Source organism: Schistocerca americana, chromosome 4 (genome assembly GCF_021461395.2).
Source record: "Schistocerca americana isolate TAMUIC-IGC-003095 chromosome 4, iqSchAmer2.1, whole genome shotgun sequence".
In the NCBI taxonomy this organism is placed as follows: Eukaryota; Metazoa; Arthropoda; class Insecta; order Orthoptera; family Acrididae; genus Schistocerca; species Schistocerca americana.
Genome location: NC_060122.1, coordinates 283,801,616 through 283,826,836, shown reverse-complemented (window position 1 = coordinate 283,826,836; position 25,221 = coordinate 283,801,616). Strand labels below are relative to the sequence as shown.

The window sequence follows — 25,221 nt, the reverse complement described above, 5'->3', positions numbered from 1 at the left end:
TCTTCCGATGACTTTGTTAGATGATAAATGACAGTATCACCTGCAAACAGCTTAGGAGTTTGGCTTAGAGAGTCTCCGAAATCATTTATATAGGTTAGGAATAGCAGAGGGCTTATAACACTTCCTTGGGGAACACCAAGTATCACTTGTCAAACAATGAAAACTCCAGGTGGGAATATCAATAACGTAGGAAAAGACAGGTTGCTAATTACCATAAAGAAGACACTTTAAGATGCATACAGGTACAATTAGACACATACTACTTTCATCCAAAGAGACACACACAGCGTTCGTACACACAAGCAAGCACACCTCATGCACACGTGACCACTAACTATAGCACCTTGGGCCAGATCAATATTTTCTCACTCTGTCCTGACAACATGTCAACTGATCATTTTCTTGAAGGTAATTCATAATATTCGAACACAGTATATGTTCCAAAATCCTACTGCAAACTGACATCAGTGATGTGGGAATGTTATTCAGCATCTTACGTATTCATCATCTTACTCATACTTCCTTTCCTGAATAACAGTGTGACCTGTGCAACTTTCCAGTTTTTGGGCACGGATCTTGCATTACACAAGCAGTTGTGTGTGACTGACAACTATGGAGCTATTTTAACAGCATACTCTGAAAGGAATCTAACTGGTATACAATCTGTACTGGAAGACTTTCCTTTATTAAGCGATTCAATCTGTCTCATTACACCAAGGATATCTACTACTTATTTACTCGTGTTGGCAGCTGTTTTTGATTTGAGTTCTGGAATATTTACTTAATCCTTTTTGGTGCAGGAATTTCAGAAAACCATGTTTAGTAACTCCGCGTAAGTGGTGCTGTTTTCAGTATCATCATCATTCCTAATGCGCAGTGAAGGTGCCTTACTGCTGGTATACTTTACATATGACCAGAATCTGTTTGGATTTTCTCCAAATTGTGGAAACCATCAAAAGCATATCTTGCATTGAAGTTGCACTAAATTTTGAGCTTACATCACCAATCTCACAGTTCTTGCATTCTCTCTCTCTCTCAATTTGGCATGCTTGTAACTGCAACAGTGTCCTGACCTGTTCTGTGAACCATGGAGCATCAGTTCCATCTCTTATTAATTTAACTGGTATAAATCTCACAACTGCCATTGATACTATTTCTTTGGATTCAAGCCACATCTTGTCTATGCTTAGAGTTAATTTGGAAGGAGTGGAGACTTTCTCTCAGGAAGGGATCAATACTGAAGTACATGGTTCCAGAAAAGAACATCTCAGTTATAAATTTTAATAAAATCAACTGTAAGCATTTTAGTGTGTTGGTTCAAGGTCACAATTAAAGTATAACTCAAATAGTTTTAGGTAAGCATATGCACAAGTATTGTTTTGCTGTTTTCCCACTTGCAGCACCGCAAATGCTACATACACAAAATGGGGGATCTTGAATATGAAGCGTTTTGTGTTCTGGAGTTTGCTAAGAAAGAATCAGTAATTTCAGTTCAATGCACATGTTGTTTTAAGTTGAATTGTGAACTCCCATATGACAAAAACATCCACTGACAGTATAGTCAATTTGAAACAACTGGGTGTGGGCCTAAAGGGAAAAGCATGGGATGACCAAAAGTGTCTGAAGGGGATAAGTAAGAGAAACTTATCTTCATATTCCTCTTAGCCTGTTCAGGAAGCAAGTCTTTAACTTCAATTGCCAAAGATGACAATGTGGAAGGTTTTCAGAAAATTTTAGCACATTCGACCATACTAGTTGCAGTTGGCACATGCTTCAAATCCAGATGACTATGGTGCACACTATAATTTTACAAGTGAAATGCTGCAGTGGGAAGTTGACTTTCTTGATCATGTTGTGTTCAGTGATGATGCAACTTTTCATCTAAGTGAGAAGGTAAATAAATACCTTAGTGTTCCTTTCTAGCAGTCAGAACATCCTCACGAACTGTAGTGATTTGAGAATTTCTGTGTAAATTCTAGAATCACTCAGCCTTCTACTGTCTCGAACACACAATATTCTAGATACGTGTGTGAATGGTAAAATCCTACCTACTGCGCGTGACATGTTTGTGTGAGCAAGTTTAAAATCAGTCGCGGGAAGAAAGTAGACGCGGCGGTCTAACAGCACCGACAAGTACCTGTCAGGCAATCCATAGATGTGTTTGTGAGTTTGTATGGAAGAACCATGGAATCGATATGCAGCTTTGTATTTATTGTGTCACTGACTATTGTTATGTGAAACAAGACCAGTTGAAAAAGTACTCTTGTAGACTCTTGACTCAGCCTTGGTAGAAGCAAGACATATTTTCTGATTCATTTTAAGAAAGTCATGGTAATCAAGCCAACTTTCTTTCAAATGTTAATCAGTTTGTTTCTAATGTTCGACGGTATGAGGTACTTGCATAAAGTTACATATGTATGTTGAAAGTGTGAATTATATTGTGCATGAAAGTCAAATACATCATTGATTGACGAAAAATAAAGTTTGTATGGCTACTTATTTCACGAGTAGAAAGAGGATTGGAAGTTCCTGTACCTAGCATTATTCGATAGAGAAGAAGTTACGAGAGTTTCCAGCAACTGGCTGTCCAGTATAGAAGAGTGGCTGCGAACCACAAGTAAGTCATCTCATAAAGAAGTGGAAAGTGGTTTGGAGAAATAAATCAGTATAACCCAGATTCACACTCACACTAAGTCGTCAGAACATTAGAACGTCCAAAGATTGCAGGTTCGAGTCTCGTCACGGTCGCCACATTCTAACGACTTAAAGTGTGAGTGTGAATGTGAATCTGGATTATACTGATTTATTTCCCCAAACCACTTTCCACTTCTTTACAAGATGACTTACTTGGGGTTTGAAGCCACTCTTCTATACTGGATAGTCGGCTGCTGGAACCTCTCTTAAATTCTTCTCCGTCAAATAACGCTAGGTACAGGAACTTCCAAGCCTCTTTCTAGTCGTGAAATAAGTAGCCATACAAACGATGTATTTGACTTTCATGCACAATATAATTCACACTTTCAACATACATATGTAACTTTCTTCAAGTACCCCGTACTGTCGAACAATAGAAACAAACTGATTCACATTTGAAAGACAGTTGGCTTGACTACCACGACTTTCTTAAAATGAATCAGAAAATATGTCTTGCCTCTACCAAGGCTGAGTCACGAGTCTACAAGAGTACTTTTTCAACTGGTCTTGCTTCACATAACAATAGTCAGTGACACGATAAGCACAAAGCTGCATATAGATTCCATGGTTCTTACATTCACACTCACTAACGCATCTAGGGATTGCCCGACAGGTACTTGTCGGTGGGCGCCATTCGACCGCCGCGTCTACTTTCTTCCCACGAGTGATTTTAAACCTGCACACACAAACATGTGACGCGCAACAGACAGGATTTTACCATCCCACACTCGTATCCAGAATATTGTGTGTTCGAGGTGGTAGAAGGTTGAGTGGTTCTAGAATTTACACAGAAATTCTCGAATCACGACAGAACACGTACAACATCAAAGAGAGCCCCCCAAAATTAAATTTTTCTGTGCTGTGTCCAGATGTCAAGTGTATGAACCATTTTTATTTTTTATTTTTTTCTGCTGAAGCTAGCATAACAGGTGTGGCTTATATGGATGCGTTGAAATTAGAAGGTGAATGTGAAAACTTTATTTGACAAAAAGATGCAGTGCCTCCCCATTGCCATCTCTTTGTACAAGAGCGGTTTAATGTCAAATTCCCCAAGCATGGGATTGGTCATAATGGTCAATATGACTAAGCTCTTTTTCACTGGCCTTGGGGTCCCCATCCATCTGATTTTTTCCCCTTGGGACTTTATAAAAGATCGTGGCTATGCGCCGCCACTACCCAGTGATTTGCGAGAGTTGAAGCACAGAATCAAAAAGGCTATTACTTCCATTATTCCAGATTTATTAATCAAATTTGGGGAAGAATTGGATTTTAGGCTGAATTTGTGCTGTATAACTACGGTATTGAACAGTAGTAAGGAAAACTAGGTTGTTTTACCTTCAATTTGATGTCTGATTTGTTGAATAGTCTAAATTAAAATGATATAATATGCCCTTGAAAATGGAATATTGTTTTATGGAAACCTCATATTTAAATATTCCATATCCATGTGTTTACAATGTCAGTTCCAAATATTAAATCTGAAAATAGCTGTGGAGAGCAAGAAGGACCTTTTAGCACTTGGAATAGATATTCGTTAATTTAGCCACAAAACTGTAAAAATGCAATGATAGAAGAAGTCTGGGATTACAAGTAAAAGTAACTGTACTGGATGGCAGCCAGTCAAGGAATATTTTACGGAATTGGTTTAAGAAATTTATTTCAAAGGCCCAGTGGAATCTTTACAAATTTTCTCCCAGAGTAATTCACGCCATGTCTATGTGACACAAGTCACTTGCCTTTCAAAACCGAGGCGGTTCTGTCCAGTTAAAGCTGCTGACAGGAAACGCCCTGAGCCCTCTGCTGCAACTGCTAGCAAATTCACACCATTGCTTTTAGCCAATAGTGTGCGCAGGATACCAATCACGTATGTGGATGCCAGAGCATCCTGGGGAGCAGAACACACTTGCTTCGCTCTCTTGGAACCTAGACCTTGAGCAGAACAGACGTCTTCTTGGAAGGCAGCGCCTGCTTCTCCTTCCGTTGCCCGTTTTAATTAGTTATTTGACCTGCTAGACTGGCAAAAACCTGCTAACTACTGACCCTAGGCGTGCCATTTGTACTCCGTATATTGAAATACATCCTGTTCATTGCACTTAATTTCCTGTTTTGTCATTTAACGGCAGCCCTGGATACCCACTATCAAATCCTGACCGCTCGACCTCCTGCACACTGTCACCACGAGGCATATTTAACAGCCTTCTTCCCCCTTCTCTGCCAAGCTACACATTAACATCAGTTGCAGAAGTCCCTTGTAAACTTCCCCAACTTTACGTAACTGTCAAGCAATGGAAAATCCAGGATGGAATGTAACAATATTATGAAAGTTGCCACTCACCTTCGAGTGTGTGTGTGTGTGTGTGTGTGTGTGTGTGTGTGTGAGAGAGAGAGAGAGAGAGAGAGAGAGAGAGAGAGAGAGAGAGAGAGAGAGAGAGTGCGCGTGCAAAGATCTCGCTGGCCGAAAGCTTGTATTGTGACAGTCTTTTTGTTGTGCCTATTTGTGACTCAGCATCTCCGCTTTATGGTGAGTGGCAACTTTCTTTTCATAATATTGTTAAAAGAAAATATATAACCCTTTCATCACTACCAGGTAATGTGAAGGTCACAGCCTACTACCATATGTGAAATGACAGTATATCTCCAAACCTCAATTGCTTTCCACAACACTATCCCAACAGCTTTATTAATATCAAGTGTGTGCTCTGTTTATCAAAATACACCAGATTTCTTTGAATCTTATCTACATTCCTGGCTTTACACTACTGAGTACAACATATGAAATAAATGAATCTATTTATTGAACTTTAGGAGACTTAATTATAGCCCTCAAATAAATTTAGTTGTCTGTAGAAAATTGTAAGATCATGTTATTGAAAGAACACTGGAATTGAAATGAAAAGGATGTTTATGAGTGTGGTAGGTACTCTTCCCAATAAGACTAGACACTGAATGTAACAAAGCAATTTTCACAGTTGTATTATCTGCATTATTTATTACTTTTCCAAAAGCTGCGAGGAGGTCATGTTCCCATCCACTCCTAATGTGGTGGTATATACTGGGGAAATGTCCACCCAGATGCTTTAATCAAGTTGTGATATTTGTGACAGGTCTCCTTACAACTATGCATAGAGTTTCTCTATAAAACCTATGAAACAACTGTCTAAGAATTTCACTGATTAGAAACTTCAGACCAAAACCAGCACTCCCCATTTTTGTTTAGAACTGTAGTCTAATGAAGTATTTGGTTGAATTATACTCTCAACTATCAAGAGAGAAGTGACCAGGACAAACAGGTTAACATGCATGGTGAACAATGGAAGCATCTAGCCTGAACAAGGTTAACATGTTAAGGACAGTTGAAGGGGGAAAGAAGACAAACTTGTGGTCTCATTTCCACACAAACTATTGTTAACATCTTTCAATCAACTAGTGAAGTGAGCACCACTTTAAAAAGGGAGAAGAGTAGATTTTTTTGTATAACCTACAAATCCTGTAAATTACAAGAAAACTGGGGGGCGGGGGGGGGGGGGGGGGGGGGGGGGGCACAAAACAGCTTCCTGTCTAAAAACTAATTATTATAAAATTGTGTTAACAAACTGTATTAAAAGCTTGAAGACTTTCATTTTGGAATTGTGCAATTCATACAAAAGCTGATATTTTGTATAAGCAGCATACAGCTGAATGCCTCATGATAAAGTGCCATAAAAATAACAAAAAAGTCAAGTGGTTTAGTTTTCTTAATTTTGATTCTTTATGAAACCATAACATAAAAATAACAAAAAAGTCAAGTGGTTTAGTTTTCTTAATTTTGATTCTTTATGAAACCATAACTTTTGTTTTATCAAGGGTGATGCAAATTTTGTTGTATGAATGAGACACACGACTGACTATCAATTGCTGCATCATGATAATAACTTAATATAAAAGCCTGAAGGTTCTTGTGTGCTATGGAACAAATTTTTTGTGGTTCTTATTCTCAATAACTATTATTATCTGCATCTATAATTTTTTGTCGCTGGATGAAGCAACAAATACATAATAATTCAAAACAGACTGTTGTTTGAATCAACATTTTACATTTTTCCTTAAATGATCTGGGGAAACCACCGAAAACTTAAATCTAGATGTGAATCTAATATTCTAGCAACACCACCACCCTGCTCCATTTGTAGTTTCTTGACCTAAAGTGTTATTTTATTGCTTGCATTTTGTTTAATTCTGCAGGATACGACTTTAAAGACTATGTAGATTGCTTCCAACACTTTCTTCGATTCAGCCATTATCAAGCCTATTTCCTCCCACAAGCCAGAAAAACTAGTTGCAACAAATCTATCTACATTACATCTGCCACATTAAAAATGACAATAATAAGTGTGAAAATGGTATCACAAACAGAATTCTGAGGCACATACATTTTTAAAAAAAAAGGAAGAAAAAGAAAACCACACTTGTTATACAACTGCACCTCAAAGGTATAGCTTGTGTCAATTTGTATTATTATAGCAATAAATATTTAGCTGACTTCTTTCTTATATTAGGCTGATTTCTGTGACAAGTTTTTATATGTGAATGAATACCTGAAAAATCTAACTTCTTATTCCTTTTTTTCCTTTTTGTTGTAGCTGCGTCATCGCTTAATGAATCTTCTTCATCTGATGACACAATCTGTTTTGGAATTTTTTTTGCCTTGACACTTACATCTCTGTAAAAGAAAAGAGAAAAAATGTAAAAAGGAGATTTTGATATGTGATACTTCTTAAGCATGTTCAAAATTACAGAAACTTACCCTTGCGAAAGTTTTGAGGATGCTGTGTTTTTTAGAGAGAAGCTTTTGTCACTTGAGAGGGTGGATCTCAGTTCCTGTGTGTTTTCTATACTTTGTGTATCATCAAATGCTGCAGCATCATTTTTGGACTCTTCATCTTTCTCCAGAGATCTCATACTAATTGGTTGTGTAGGAAATTTTCCAGAACAAAGGTCCAGGAGATCTTTTTCGATATCGGGTTGCTTCAACTCATTCAAGTTCTCAGAGTTGGTGCGAACTTTAACAATATCAATATAAAACAAATAAATAAATAAGAAAATAAAAAAAGTGCTTTCATAAGTTTACTTCCATTCAGTTACAAAATCAATAAGTACTAAATTAAACTTTGCTGACAATATATGCTAATCTTTTATTCATTTATAAAGGGCACATACACCATAGAGAAAAGCATTAGTAACTGGAACGTCCTGAAATCCAAGTTTCTTTCACCTCGAAGTAAATTTATGTTATAAAATCTTGAGGGTATGTGGGGTTTACATTCAGTTAGAATCATGTCATTATAGAAAAAACTGTGCTATGGAATACAGCAGATTTGTGACTATAGCCCACATCCGTGCATAGTGAGGGCAATAGGGAAGTGTGGAAGGGATGAGGTCTGCACATGTGTGGTGGCAGAGAACAGGCAAACAAAGTTCGTGATGTTGGACTGTGTTACTGCGGATGACAATAAGGTTCATATGCATACGGTCCCGTATTGTACGTTTAAATCTATGAGGGCAATAATACATTTTAAAAGCAATTCCGATAATCGTCTACAGGATAGAAACATTACTTCAAGTCTAAGTTGCATCCACTGCTCCACAGCAATCATTCGCACAATGTCAGAAGGCGAGATACTGTTTTGTAAAGATCATTGAAACTGATTGCAATAATCATCACTTATTGTGATTTGTACTTAATTTATTATAAATATAAATGTAATAAACAACAAAATTAATTTCAATCTCAAACCAAAATCATTATATTTGCTTGACAACTGCTTCTACTCCACACTCACTGTGTGCGGAGTGGAAGCAGTTGTCAAGCAAATATAATGATGTGTATAATGTGTGTAAGTGTGTGTGTGTGTGTGTGTGTGTGTGTGTGTGTGTGTGTGCGCGTGTGAAAAGAATCACTGGCAAGAAAGACTAATGCACATGAATATTGTAAAAATGGTCACTTTGTTGTTATATTTTTCACTGTCTTTGGACATTATGAGTGTAAACGAACTCATTCAACATTACAGTGAGAGACCGCACTTGTGTTCAATTCAACAAGCAAACAATTAACCACCATCTGTGAATAATTCAAGAGAATACTGACTGATAATTTTGAAAACCACTGATAACTCAACAGATAACTCTCCCTGTCACTTTAACACATTTTCCAATTTGTGTCTTGAAATTTACAGAGGTTTACTCAAAGTATTGACGAATTTATCCGACCACATTCTCCCAAGTATTCAAGCATACAAGAAGCTGGGAAGAGCTTAACTTCCTCTTGGGCAATATGGTGAACATTATGGTCTGCATACTTCATAGGGTACAAATTCTTAATCAATAAAGGCTAGGAAGTTCTCATATACTGTATATGCAATTGATATGTTGACAGAAACTTTTTTTAAAACCGTGAGTCTTTAAAACCAAGAAACATTACTACCTTCCTTTGTTCCTAAGTCTGCATCATAATGCCATCGTCACTGCTTTCTGATTCTCTGTCCAAACCATCTCATTGTAAATCTACAATGACAGGTTCAAGGTTTATATCCATATTCACCTTCCTATCAATTTCTTCTTTCTGAAGCTTTTCAGTGTGGCGCACACAGTGAGCCCACACTGAAGAGGGAACGGATATTGTCTACTGTTTCACACACAAGTGATACAGTGACCGTTATCTTGAATGTTTTGTTCCCCTTCCCCTCATTTCCTTTAACCTGCACCCAAATTAATTTCACTGGATTATACTGACGGTGATATGTGGGTAAACACAAAACAGTGTGATCACATTCACATGTAAGAAAGTCAAATTTGTACATTCTGTCACATAGCTTGTGTATATTAATGTGCTACATGTGGACAGCGCAATACTAGCTTATACAGTGAGAAATATTTTTATTTTTAAGCCAGAGTACAAAATATGGTGTTTTCTCTGTGTAGTCACTGCTATTTTTCTTACAACTAAATACAAGTTCACTCACAGGAACAAAACCAGAACAAGAGCCAGCATGCAGAATAATTATCTGAGAAACTTTTCCTATGGCAACTAACTATCACTTACTTTCCATCAGGTATTCATGCAATGATTCTGGTTCACCAATGTTTCCTCAACATAATACCCTGCTGAAGTACCTTTCCTTTTGTATCACACACCTTTTAAGGGATGTAGTTTGTTCGGCACCTACGTCACTTCTTTCAATTAAATACTATCTTACTAACATACTTGAAATCAATGCATCTCAAAATTCTTTGCACTGGCAAAGTGAAGTGGAACCAATTGGGCATAGTATAGCAACAGCCGACACTGCAATACACTAGCGGGAGGATGGAAGCCTATCCTTCTCACTCGCCACCAAGGAAGTTTTTAAAGCATGTGCCTTAAGCCCTAAACGAACTTAGTCTGGAGTGTATAAGTACTCAGCCAGTCTTGTACTAAATCATTCTCATCTCAGTATCACAGCCTACACCACACACCTGTGACACCCGAAACAACATCCTGAGCCACAAGGGAGCCACCCACTCATTGGAGGGAGTTCATAGCCATCATCAGCTGCACCACCACATTGTCATCAAGGCCTCAGCCGGAGACATCGCTGACAGCAGCATTCAAGTGACACCACACTCGGTCCTGCTCTGTGTTCTCAGCAATGCCGGACATCTATTGTTTCGCACAAGAGGCAACTGGGGACCTCCATCAAGCTGTTCACGTTGCATTATGGCTGAGGGCCAGAATAAAGAATTTAATTGATCACATTTACTGTCATCCTGATGTCTCATTTCACTTTCCACAGATGATAGTCTAAGTATCATTTAACACTGGTGTCAGAACATCAACGCCGCCTTCTTAGAGCAACGTCTGAACAGTGAATAAAAAAAAAATTTTTAGTACATTTTGGTCATAGAGAAGAAGTTTGGCACTTGGCATTTTGTAAAGTAGATTTTATTTCAAGTAGAGAACCAGTGGATTTGTATAGTTTTAGAGGTAATGGAAGTCACGATTGGTTAAGGCTTGTTAGATGTGCACAGTGTAACTTTGAGGGTCACTCAGCACAGTGTATGAAATCAGTTCCAGTAAAACAGTATACATGTAATCGTTGGGGGCATATGGCTAGGCAATACCGGGAGTTGAGATTGCTCATGATTAAAAGCAAGAATTAAGTTACTGTATTTTGCTTTCTTGTCTTGTGAATGTTACTTCTCAAAACGAGTGTTGTCAAGGGCAAAGCTTTGACAGAACCAGAGATGCACGGTGTTTCAGAACTGGAAGCAGTATGCGTATTGTTAGAAAAGGTAGTAGAATTAACAATGAATAATACAGAACTGCATGGGTTTGTGGAATCACATTGTAACAAGGAGGTGTAGATCTACCACTCGCAAACTTAACTGCTCCTTTTTGTGGTAGGGCAATTGAAGATGTGCAGGCCTTTGTGGGAGACCTTGGAAATCTGGCTCAGATAGAAAGTGGGTCTGATAAGGAACTGCAAAATGGAAACTAACAGGGGAAGCAAAAACATATGTAGGGTATACAAAAGCCCATAAGTGAGCCACAACAGTCGAAGAATTTAAAGCAGGGTTAATTCAGACATATACAAAACGAAATTGTGCCAGACACTATAGGGAACAATTTGGAGCAATAACTAAGAAAAATATGGAAAGTCTGGAACAATTTGTAGATAAAATAAGGAAAATTAATGGATGTACCTATGAATTAGGACACGATGCTGCAGTCAATGAAATTATTTTGCAAGAAGCTGAGCAGGGGCTCTCGATGCTTTTTTCAGAGGGTTGCACGTGGAAATGTCAAAACATGTATGGAAAGGGGGTCCAACAGATTTGCAAACAGCAGTGAGGTTAGCTATAAAGTGTGAGCAGACCAATTTGTTAGCTGGAATCCAGGGTAAATGAACAGTGTTTGCAGCGAATATAAAATATTTCAGGTGTGGACAAACAGGGTATGTAGGGAGGCAGGGTTGCCAGCCTCAGAGTGATGTGAATAAAGTAAGAGGGAGAAGCAGTTTTAGAAGTAGAGGACGGGGGAAAGGGTTAAAAAAAGGTGTTAAATGCCAGTGGGAGCCCCAGATCCACCTACAGACATACCCAGTGAGATCTGGATGCTACGAAATCGTATGCAGAGGTGGATTGTGGCACAAGAAGAATAGTACAAAAAAAGGGATGCAGGATATTATTGGATACAGGGGTGTATATGTTGGCTGCCAGTAGTGAAACATAAGTAGTGGGACCCATCATGGTACAAACCACATGGAGGTGGGTAAAGATGTCACACATCAAGATCGGTGGACATAGACTTTTACTTGCATATGGTTCAATTTAAACAATGTGTAAAGATTGTGCCACACACGAGTGAGGGCTACGACATGATTCTGGGATTAGATTTCTTATATCAGCATTGTAAGAAATCTAATCAGCAGATGCTTGGATAGTACATTGACTCACATCACACCAACTGGGATATCTATTTGAAGTACATCATCTTCACCTACAACTCAAAGCAACATACAAATACAGTAATATCACCATATGAAATAGTATACAGTCGTAAAATGCCATCACCATTCGACATATTGAAAATGAAGAAAGGGATGACTGGAGCATCTGTTAAGGAATTTGCCAGAGTGATTAGGAAAATTTGGAATAGAGTACAAAGGGCAAATACATGATTGCTGGAGAGATGGGAAAAAGCATGGCAAGAATGCCACAGTATAATGTTGGTCAGCAGGTGATGCTATCAATTACATATACACAGGAGAAAGAGAAAGAAGTTTTTTGCAAAGTATGAAGGACCATACCCAGTGGTAGAGATTACGTCATCAGTAAATGTCAAACTCAATTTCCAACGAGAATGATAATTGTGCATGTAGGGTGGTTGAAACCTTTTCAAGGGAGTCTGGAAGTTACTGCAGGGGTAGGAGATGCAGACCAGAAAGGGACAGTGAGGAGAAAGGTAGCAAGGAACCTGCATGGATTAAGGCCTAGGAGATAGCCATATTTTTTTAAGGTTAGGTTAGGTATAGATTTAGCACAATTAATATAAGCAGATGTGGAACAGCTATGAATTTAAGGGGGAGAAAAGTAATAGGCATTCCTGCCCTGAGTGAGAGGCAGAGAAGGCAAGAAGGTGCAGTATACCAGGGCTGCAGAAGAGGTAGTTACTAAGAATACCAGGAAACTACAAACCAGAGTAGATGTCTTAGATAGGAAAGTAGTAATGGGGAAATAGTAATGACAAAATTGCATTCCATGCAAGACAGTGGTTGGGAAGCATGAAGGAAAGTAAAAGAACTACAAGGCTGCTAAGTGGCAAGTTGTAAGGGGTAAACTTGGGGTAAACTTCTTGTTGCCTGAGCAGTATTTAGAGCATCTAAGGAAAGTACAGAAGGAACTACTGCCAGAGTTGAATTTTGTTTTAGAACTTGAACACAAAAACTTACCCTTCTATTTCAACCCAGCCACAGTATCGGTGAGAAGTGATGGCGCGAAAGTTTACATTTCCGTTTCTACACCCGTCACAGGGAAACAAGCATATTAAGAGTACTACAAAGGTCATGCGTTTCCTGTCAAGTGGGGGATATTGAAGAAGTAAAACCACAGTGACTGCTATTAATTGCCAAAGGCAAGGGAAGTTACGTAGAAATAGAGGAAGCCAAGTTACAAAAATACCACCGAGGAGAAACTACAGTCTGTCCAAACATGGTAATAAGAGAGGGGCAGGATTCCTGCACAGTGAAATTGCTAATGGGACAAAAGCAGGTAAGAAATGCAATAAAGAAATGATCGAATGGAATTGTACTTTTGGCAGGTCGAGGCGCATTGCCTCTACTTCACTTTTGGCAAGATGGTAGTAGAGCCTAGTTGTTTCGAGCAGGGAAAGCTTACGTCAGCAAAGAGGCTAGAACTAAACAGGAGTGGTCTGTTCTAAATGGAACAGCGTACAAGATAATGGGACCTACTTTCTGCCTGCCCACTACGATTTCAGGGGTAACACACATGAATATTTTGCAGCCTCGTTTGTACTGGACAGAGGAGCCCATGGAAGTGCTACCTGCCGCAAATCTAACCAGTTTAGATCAAACTCTAGGGCCAGAATTAATGCAGTATATAAATACATTTCTGAACCAGCAAGAGGGACGAGTCTCTCTGGAAACCTTAATGCAGCATGTAAATTCATATCGGAAAAATCAGTAACAGAAAGAGACAACATTGACTATTGTGATACCAACCACCTTAGCGGTACTTGTTCTACTGAGCACTGTCCTTGTTTTAATGTGTAGAAGAAGACACATCACAAGACTGAGCTCGGACCCAGTTATCATTCAGATTCCAATGGTTTGGATACCCTGGGCATAAAAGCAGCAGAAGGAAGCTGAAGGCACAAGGGGGTAGTATTAAGAATAACTGATTCATTATAACTTTTAACTCAGGAATAGAGATTTAGAAGTAACTGTGCAGGATGCCTAACAATAAGTTCCAATGTGTTTGAGTTGAGTGAAGGAGCCCTGTGGAAATGTGCAAGATTAAGTGATAGGGTTAAGGGAACCAACTGGTAGAATAATTTTGAAGAGGCAAAACAGGGCCAGAAGGAGCAGTCGCCAGGAACTCTAGTGTAAAGGATAATCTAATTTGCTTGATCCAAGGGACCAGGTCTTGATAAAAAGGAGGGCAATGTAGTGTATTGACCATATTCGGTCAAAAAATATGCCAGAGAGGAAGTGAGGGAGCCAGCCGCAGGCAGGCTAGAGGGTTAAGTGTTGCAGAGCACAATATAGCAACAGCCAACATTGCAATACGCTAGCTGAAGGACGGAAGTCTTTCCTCACTTGCCACCGTGGAAGTGTTTAGAGTACATGCCTTAAGCCCTAAACAAACTTAGGTCGGAGTGTGTAAGTACTCAGCCATTTTTGTACTTAAATATTCTTGTCTCAGTATCTCAGCCTACACCATGAACCTGTGACAATTGTAGACACATTTCTGAATGCAGTATGGTGTTCACTGTTCAACCACAACACAGGACAGCTTGCACTGAGTTACGAGAGAGCCGCTTGCTTGTTGGAGGAGGTTCATAGCCAACGTCAGCTGCGTCGCCACACTGTCATGACAGTCGCAGCCGGAGACATCGGTGACAGAAGCATTTGAGTGATGCCACACTTGGCCCTGCTCTTTGTGCTGTCAGCAATGCCGGACGTCTGCCTCCATGATGTGCTACGGCCGAGGGCCGGAATAAAGAAATTCATTGAAGAAATCTACTGTTGTCCTGACGTCTCATTTCACTCCCCACGGGTGACGACCCAATTGTCATTTAACAGCTAGGCATGTAGTGTAATAGCTGAAGTCTGGGAAGCCTACAAATGCACAACAGTCACAATTAAAGGCAAAGACCATCTAAGTTACACTGAATATTATACCTCAAGCTGTAAGCAAATAAAGAATGAAAGTGAAAAATTTGTAAGTGCCTTCCCCCCCCCCCCCCCCCCCCCCACACACACACACACACACACACACACACACACACACACACACACACACACACACACACACACACAAATTGGACTCTCAGTACTACTGTGTTCTCAGTACTCTATTCATGTCTGTTGTCTTGAACCAGGTGACAAACCATGGAGAAAGTCTTTCAAAGATGCGTTAGTAAATGGTGCAATGTCTTTGTGCCAAGCTGTGCCTGGAGTTCCAAAATTATAGAAGATATGAGAAGGGGTTTTTTGTCGAGTTCAGTTCCACTAGTTAAAAACCTAATGCTGTATTTCTGTAATTGTATTATCACAAATAAAATGTAATGCCTTAGTATTAATGATACTTTGAACAAAAATTTTGTTCCTGCTATTTTATAGAAAACTGACATATTTGAAACTATGTACAGAGATAAGTTTCTTCATTCTTGCAAAGAATAAAACAGCAACTACCCACTGTTAAAAATGCTATTTACTCACACAAATACTGTCATTACCAGTCACATTAGTTGTTGGGAAAAAATTACTGATAACTAATGTAAAAGAACAGCCAACAACTAATGGAAACACCAACAAAATTCATATAAATGTGAGCAGCTGGTGATAGTGCTATTTGTGTAAACAGCATTATTAACAGTGGCTGGTTGCTGTTTTCTACTTTGCAAGAACCAACTCACAAAAACTTTCTTATTGGCTCCTGGTATGGCACTTAGAACATTCTCAATCAAGTATTTATTTTCTAATTTGTCTCATTTTTTGCAGTGATGCAGTGAGCAGTAAAATTCTTTACTCCCCCCCCCCTCCCCCCCTGGAGACATATCAAATGTGTACAAACATAGGATACATTATTAGGATTCCACACTTCCATCAATAAAAACAGAACAATTATAGGATTGCTCTGCCGCTCGTCTGTCTGTCTCTTCAACAGTGAAGATCCCTTTTTCTCAGAACAGGCAGAGGTATGAAGTTCAAACTCACGTCAGGTACTAAGGCACACTGTTTCTTGGTGGGGTTACAAAAATTTAAGTTTGTAAGTCAATGGAATCAAAAGATACAGCTGTATATGTGACTTATTTTGATACTCGCAAACTCGTTCACAAAAATATATAGATGAACTATCTATGTACATGCTGGACCTGGTGGTCTAGCAGCAAAGTAAGTGCTCAGAAACCGAGAAGTCACAAGATCTAATCTCTGTAATGCTACAGATTTTTGTCTTTGTTTCAACTTGGCTTTCACCTCTAAATGATGTAAGCAGTCCCACAAACAACATTGTTCAGTTTTTAAATTAACTGTGGTAGGTTATAAGGACACACAAGTCGCCGAAGTGACATCCAATAAAAAGAGTTGCACCAGGCCAGGTTGTAACCCCCCCTCCCCAGAAGCACTTCACTGTCCGCCATGCCTATCCTATTGTCCCTCCACAGGTGCAACTTTCCTTTTCATAATATTGTTACATTCTGTCCTGGATTTTCCCTTGTTTGATTAAAAGTTTCCAAGAAATACACTAGAGGTCACAGCACCTGTGTGAACAGAATATGCTGCGCTACCATTGGCTACAGAAGGAAAACATCCACATCTCACATGTGATATTCCAACATCATCTCCGTACTTCATAGTTTTCAGTTTAATTCGTCACGTTCCTCCATTACTGTTCCCCCCCCCCTCCCCCCCTCTGGGTGAACATAAATGGGAAGGTCTCTCAAAAACACGTGTTTTGAAGTATACTCTGTGGTTGCAGCATGTCGGAAAATAGCTCAACTACCTTGCATCCAGATAGAGTGTTTCAATTTTTTGTCGAGTTTTTACTTGCTGTTACACATCTGTAATTTTTTAAGAACTGATTAAATTCATTGCCACAAATTATTGTATAAACATTGTATTGTACATTTAATTTACTTCATTTCCTCAATTTTGCTTTTTTTAAACCAGGACCACATGAAAATATAAAATAGGGATTTCACTTATATATAAATTACAGGAGAGAATGAAACTAAAGTAGGCACAAAGAAACTTCGGAAATGCCCTATGTTGGGCATTATGGGGTTCAGTACATCATGATGCTGTATGAATATCAGTATATTTTGGAAAACTGTTCAGACTGGTATAGTAATGATTACAATCCTAAAGATATTATTGCCACTCAGCAAAAGAAATCATGCTTGCAGAAGCTGGTTTGTAATTTTTAAGATACAAAACTGGCAGGTTAGAGGAAAGAAATTCCTTTGACTGATGGGCAAATTATATGTTATATTCTTTGCAACGTTCATTAACACAACCAGAATGAAACGCAGCCTGGTAACTCTACTATGGAATGACTGTATGAACTTCACTGAGTGGAGGTCAATTTTGCTCTTAACCCAAAGCAAAGTACTTGTGTAACACTAAACTGGGCTCAAATAAATGAGGTTCAGTGTTGACCATATTAGAACAAGGCACACTCAGCAACAAAGTGAAATCAGCTATCAACAGGATTAGCATGCTTCGATAGTGGTTATTAACCTACATCACAGCTACACAAAATTTGTTATTGAAGGTTTCAACACTGTAAAGATGGGACCACATGAGCAGAAGAAATTTCTTTAACTATTTCAAGAAAATTCTCCACATCTGAAATATTTATTATTGGAAATTGTCTTGGGACAGTATCCTATAGCAAAAAATCCATATATTAACAGCAGTAAGCAGTCAGTGGTTGGTTTCTTTTGGTTCGTTTTAGGTGACATTTTCGCATTCTAGTTCTCTAACTGTCACACAACATTTTGTCCAAGCAAAACTTCTGTTTAAATTGTTTATCTTTCCATTTTAATGAGACACACAGGATCCAATTAGAATTCTGAAATAGTCAGATAACTGTAACAAAAATATAAATAACAATACAAATCTCATTGCTTAAGGCTCTTTAACACAAAATACCGCACAGTGTCTCAGAACACAAGGAATATCATGTTGCCTACAGAATCATTATGGTTTCAAATTGTACTGTTTCCATAATTATACTTTAGGGAGAACAATGTTAAGCTGCTGATAATTCACAACCCTCTGGCATTTGACTTCAAACACACACTGTTTATAACTGTCATGTTGCAATAATTCAGGTTTTCTGCTGTTTCTTGACAATAATGCAAACATACATTATTACAGATCATTAGCCACGGATTAAACCAGAAAGTACGGGCAAAAATTTCAGAAGTTTCCTGGTTTGAAAACCACTGTAATTCAACACAAATTAAGAAAGATTAGGGTTTAACATCCCACCAATGAGGTCAACAGAATGGAGTACAGGCTTGGATTGTTTCAAGGATGGGGGACAAAATGGTCTGTGTCATTTCAAAGGAACCATCTCAGCATTTGCATGGAGTAATTTGGGGAATTCGCACAAAACCTAAATTGTTGATTTGTACCATCATTCTGCTGAACATAAGAACATTGTGCTGACCACTGTGCTACCTAGTTCTGTAATCAGCACAGAGTGTACCAGATCTTTGCACTGTCTGCTTATATAGAGTGGTTATAAACCCAAAGGTTGGTTTGAAGACCATTGTGATTTACTAGGCAGAATCCTTTTGATGATGGTATGCCCTTGCCTTCCTCTAGCCCTTGTCTTCCTCCAACATTTGAACTGACTTATCAATCCATGTATATGGGAAGCAACAGTTTAGGGTGGACTACAAACCTTGATGCAACTCTGTATTCTCACATTAAATAACTTCAACAGAGGTGAAAGAAAACAAATTATGAATGATTGAAGATCAAACCCTTGATCTTTGAATCTGTAGTCCAGCATGTAACAACTGAGTCACATCTTTATCTGCTTAATGGATGACGGACAAGTCATTACTGATTGCTTACTATTTCAGTTCATGACTGCATGCACACTATCACAGCAGTTTATGCACAATGCAAGTGGTCATTAGGTAAATTATCATCAACTTGTGAATACTGACTTGTGTAGAGTTTAATACAAATTGTGTCGTTACTGCTATTCAAGTCTAGAAGGTATTTTTGCAAGAAATATTCAACCATTATAAGTTGTTTTCAAACTCCACATACTTGTTATTCACCACACATTATGAGAATTTCCCTTTCTTACTCTGCCACAAAGTGTCTATGATATCCCCTCACACTTTTTCACATTAAATATGGATCATTTTCAAGAACGGTTACAGAAACAAATACCATCTGCACTCACTATTGATATCACTGATTAACCTCCTTAACCTAACTTTACACATTAAAAAACTCCAACTGCAGCACTATTGGAGTGTTAAAAACAAATTCTTTACTATCTACTACTTCTCAGCTTCTACTTGTGAAAAATGGAATGTTTTTTTGTAGTGTCAGTTGTGTGAACTGACTGCAGTTGAATTTGACTCAATTCACAAAATTTTTCAAGACAAACTTTGCTTCAGTTTATGGCAAAATAAATTGCGATTAACTTATATACAACACAAATTCTTGAATTCAACTTAATCCTAGTTCATTTTTGTGTTGATGTAAGATCAACTACTTTACACAATTGGCCCTACGATTGTGTGACCATATTTCCAAAATCAAAATTATAAGTTGACATGAATTGATATTTTGTGGAGTCTTTCATTATTAGTATATCTGTACAGTGACTTTGTCTTAAAATACTTGGTTTATGCTACAAATACATATATCACTGTATGATCTTTCTCATAAAACTCGCACTAAGAAAGTCTCAAAATACTTTGCATTAGTAATCGAGTAAATATTTTACTGTCTCATGTCCAAACAAATGTGAGAAATAATTTCTAGCTTTGATGTTCTGCTTTCTGAAATGGGAATTCAGCTTTAATTTTATCAGTAAGCACACACTTCCTTTTTGACATTTCTGTGAAAAGTTTGAATTATATCAATTCAAGCATCATACCCTGTGATTCTAACAGTCTAAAACCACACTTCTAAATCTGGTATCCTGAAGCAATAGACATTTTACAAAGAAAGCAGTAGTGACAAGCTGCACCCCAGGTGAAAGCATTACATAGTACCAACGTCAGAGATTCAAAAACTGTGCCCATTCAATTTGGTTTAATCAAAGAGTATTTTCTTCATTATTTGGATTCCCATTTGGTTCTTCTACATATTAGTTAAAAACTTGCTATTTCAAAATGTCACATATGTATTCTCTCAGGACAACACAACACTTAAGCTAAATAGGGGATGATGACATAAAATATAGGATATCTGGTCACCCTATCCTAAGAATGACAACATACTTGCAGGGTGAGTCAACTAACAACATATTTAATCATCAAATACATGAAACTACAGAATGATTCTGATGAATGGAAGTTACAATATGGCATAACGATATTTGAATTCTTCAGATCAACTGAGAAACTTGGAGAGATTTGACATAATATTGGATAGTAGGCCACACAAGGTCTCTTTAATTTTCCTGTAGCCAGTACCAATGTTACCCCTAGTGAGATAAGTCACTACATCCTTACATTTGTCCTGTAGCCATCCCTGCTTAGCCATTTTGCACTTCCTGTCAATCTCATTTTTGAGACATCTGTATTCCTTTTTGCCTACTTCATTTACTGCGTTTTTATATTTTCTCCTTTCATCAATTAAATTCAATATTTCTGCTGTTACCCAAGGATTTCTACTAGCCCTCGTCTTTTTACCTACTTGATCCTCTGCTGCCTTCACTACTTCATCCCTCAGAGCTACCCATTCTTCTTCTACTGTATTTCTTTCACCCATTCCCATTTCCTTCCCCCATTCTTTCCCCTATTAAAGAGACCTTTGGAGAAAAGAGACACTTGTGTGAATATCAAGAGCTCAGATGGAAACCCAGTTCTAAACAAAGAAGGGAAAGCAGAAAGGTGGAAGGAGTATATAGAGGTTCTACACAAGGGCGATGTACTTGAGGACAATATTATGAAAATGGAAGAGGATGTAGATGTAGATGAAGATGAAATGGGAGATACGATACTGCGTGAAGAGTTTGATAGAGCACTGAAAACCCTGAGTTGAAACAAGGCCCCGGGAGTAGACAACATTCCATTGGAACTACTGATGGCCTTGGGAGAGCCAGTCATGACAAAACTCTACCATCTGGTGAGCAAGATGTATGAAACAGGCGAAATACCCCCAGACTTCAAGAAGAATATAATAATTCCAATCCCAAAGAAAGTAGGTGTTGACAGATGTGAAAATTACCGAACTATCAGTTTAATAAGTCACAGCTGCAAAATACTAACACGAATTCTTTACAGACAAATGGAAAAACTAGTAGAAGCCAACCTCGGGGAAGATCAGTTTGGATTCCGTAGAAATGTTGGAACACGTGAGGCAAAACTGACCTTGCGACTTATCTTAGAAGCTAGATTAAGGAAGGACAAGCCTACGTTTCTAGCATTTGTAGACTTAGAGAAAGCTTTTGACAATGTTGACCGGAATACTCTCTTTCAAATTCTGAATGTGGCAGGGGTAAAATACAGGGAGCGAAAGGCTATTTACAATTTGTACAGAAACCAGATGGCAGTTATAAGAGTCGAGGGTCATGAAAGGGAAGCAGCGGTTGGGAAGGGCGTGAGACAGGGTTGTAGCCTCTCCCCGATGTTATTCAATATGTATATTGAGCAAGCAGTAAAGGAAACAAAAGAAAAATTCGGAGTAGGTATTAAAATCCATGGAGAAGAAATAAAAACTTTGAGGTTCGCCGATGACATTGTAATTCTGTCAGAGACAGCAAGGGACTTGGAAGAGCAGTTGAACGGTATGGACAGTGTCTTGAAAAGAGGATATAAGATGAACATCAAAAAGAGCAAAACGAGGATAATGGAATGTAGACGAATTAAGTTGGGTGATGCTGAGTGGAATTAGATTAGGAAATGAGACACTTAAAAGCAGTAAATGAGTTTTGCTATTTGGGGAGCAAAATAACTGATGATGGTTGAAGTAGAGAGGATATAAAATGTAGACTGGCAATGGCAAGGAAAGCGTTTCTGAAGAAGAGAAATTTGTTAACATCGAGTATAGATTTAAGTGTCAGGAAGTCGTTTCTGAAAGTATTTGTATGGAGTGTAGCCATGTATGGAAGTGGAACATGGACGATAAATAGTTTAGACAAGAAGAGAATAGAAGCTTTCGAAATGTGGTGCTACCGAAGAATGCTGAATATTAGATGGGTAGATCATATAACTAATCAGGAGGTATTGAATAGGATTGGGGAGAAGAGGAGTTTGTGGCACAACTTGACAAGAAGAAGGGACCGCCTGGTAGGACATGTTCTGAGGCATCAAGGGATCATAAATTTAGCATTGGAGGGCAGTGTGGAGTGTAAAAATCATGGAGGGAGGCCAAGAGATGAGTACACTAAGCAGATTCAGAAGGATGTAGGTTGCAGTAAGTACTGGGAGATGAAGAAGCTTGCACAGGATAGAGTAGCGTGGGGAGCCGCATCAAACCAGTCTCAGGACGGAAGACCACAACAACAACAGGTCACACAATGGTAAAGCCATCCTCTCATGGGACATGAAAATGCATGTGGACAGAAATTTAGCCAGTTTGCGGCCACCTACTTGCAATTTTTCTCCCTTATTTCTACCATTTGTTTTCTAAAAGTTTCGGGATCTCTTTTATTCATTTAATAGAAGTAGTATCTCAAAAGTCAATGTTATTTACCACCAATAATGTACTTGCTGCGATTCTTGTTCCAAAGGCCAACAACTGGAATGTTTCCCCTGCTGCCAGAAATCCTAATGTGGCTGCCAGTCTATATCAGAAGTTAAATGCAAGTTACACATTGGAAGCTTTTCTGTTATGAAACTTCAACTATCTCTGGGTTTTGGACTGGCTCATGTTTGTATCTTGCCACTAAATATCTCTCAATTTTAGTGTGCAGCAACAAGTTTAAATTAAATTTAAAGTCATTGGTGTGCAGCTTTGAAAAATTTCCTCTTCCATTCAAGTGAAATGATGGAACGTGAAACAAATTTTGATCTTGAAATTTATGTGATAAAGTATGTTGTTTCAGAGTGTTAGTAGTCAATGCAACATTGAGAATATGGATACTATGTGCATGCAAACTGACATTAGGCACTACACCTTAACTACATTCCATTTAAAACCAAAAACGAATAATTTCTACTTCCATGCACCACAGGTTACTGTTGTTCTCCAGCAATCTGCTGTTCAAGCCATCGATGTGTCCAGAGTCATCTTCATGATTTTCTTTGCTCTTCTTCAACAATCGACTACAGGGTTAACGCATCTATTTTACGCATGTCCTTTTTCATAAAGAAACTGTATTTTTGCGAGCCAAAGAAAGCTGACATTGGCTGCTGGAGAGCACTGAGAGCACAAATCATGTTAACAGGCTCACCCCGTGTGCCAATGGCGCTATCTATCATAATGTCAGATGTCGCATCCATTTCAATGTCAGGTGCCTCATTCATTCTGAGAACAGCTTAAAGTTCTTGTCTAGTAGATAATGCATTAAGAAACACTTTGTGGAAGAGAAGAAAGAGGAGGGTGGGGGGAGGTGAAGATAGTCACTAAAGAGGGGAAGAATATTATTTTAACAACAGTACAAAGTATCCACCGCAATAGTTTTTGGGTGCTGTATTAGCTACAACAGATTATTCAAGTCACACTAAGTACTTATGAATAACAAACAACTTCTCAGAATATTTAATTGTGTTCAAGCTAGTTATAACATCTGAAAGTATGTCAGAGTACAAATTCTGTCAATATGTAAAAACCAGGAAGATGAGCAATTACAGGAAGGCTGACACACACACACACACACACACACACACAGTGTGGTATGTTCTCATTCACCAACACTCAAAGGAAGAACACTCTTAAATAGAAGTCTCTGATCATTTGAAAATGTTGCATTCTCAACTACATAAGTTTTCAGCTTTCAGTTGTGGGAACTTCAACACTGACATTATTCTAGTCATCTATGGCTGTACAAGGAGCCTGGCTGAATGACGCAGTTATAATCCAAACTCAAATTTCGAAATTCCAAATCATTACTCAATGGAAAAATTGAATAGACTGTTAGGTACCACCCGTCCAAGAAGTTCGTGGCATATAAGATATGTTAGTGCAGTAACTACGGTGACAGCTTGAACTAACAACTATAATCAACAGATGCACTTTTGACAAACCACTTGTGAACAGGCAATGTTAAGTAGTGGACATAGCGTGTCAATAATGCCATGTCACAAACCTCAATGGAGCCATGAGTAGTGATTCAACTTACTTTCACTTGATAAACCGGCTATGGAGATATCTGTGTCAATAAAAAAGGCTTACAGCAATAATTGTTTAAGTCTTGCATGAGTATTTGAGTAGTTTAAACATTTTAAACGAGGACAGTTGTCACTTGAGGACAACAAGAGGTTAGGGGGTTCAACCTCAAGTTCATTTGACACCTTTTGAAAATCGACTGTCATCTCTCATGCAGAGCTATCACTAATGATCTGAATATCTGTAAGACATTCTCCAAAATGTTTGAAGAACAAGAGAGCGTGTGCAAAGTCTGTCCTACACATCTTAGCTCCCAAACACAAATGACGCACAGCCTCCTGGTGCAACTTAATTGAAATTAAAAAATCTGGACAATTCTTATCTGGAAAAAAATCATCACAGGTGACAAGACTTGGTGTTATCAATACAGACCTACCACAAAATGACAAAGTGCAGAATGGGTCTCCAGTTTGCCAAGACCAGAGAAGGCCTGAATGAAACCAAAAAGTGAAGACAATGCTGATTGACTGTTCTAATGTCCATGGCATTATCCACAGGGAATTTGTTACCACTGATACCACCATACATTTCCAGTATTATTTAGGTATCATAGATTTGTTGTACAAAAGGAGTCAGAGGTTTTCTCCACAACAATGTGAGGGGAGGGCTTTCTTCTTATTGTAGGGCAAGGCACCCTCTCACATGGCTGCAGTTGTAAAAAAAGCACCAGTTCTCTCATAGCCTCCATTCTCCATATTCACCCAATTTGGTGCTGAGTGGCTTTTCTTAACTC

General features: G+C 38.5%; 1 protein-coding gene across 2 annotated transcripts in view; it reads right to left on the bottom strand.

Moving 5' to 3' along the window:
* LOC124613077 (claspin) overlaps positions 1 to 25,221 on the bottom strand; it is a 195,951-nt gene that overhangs the window by 51,813 nt on the left and 118,917 nt on the right. For both annotated transcript variants that reach the window (XM_047141662.1, XM_047141661.1), the window contains exons 11-12: positions 7,478 to 7,733; positions 7,269 to 7,393 (exon numbers count right to left, since the gene is read on the bottom strand). In XM_047141662.1, coding sequence (XP_046997618.1) covers positions 7,269 to 7,393; positions 7,478 to 7,733 — 381 coding nt within the window. The remainder of the gene's footprint in view (positions 1 to 7,268; positions 7,394 to 7,477; positions 7,734 to 25,221) is intronic.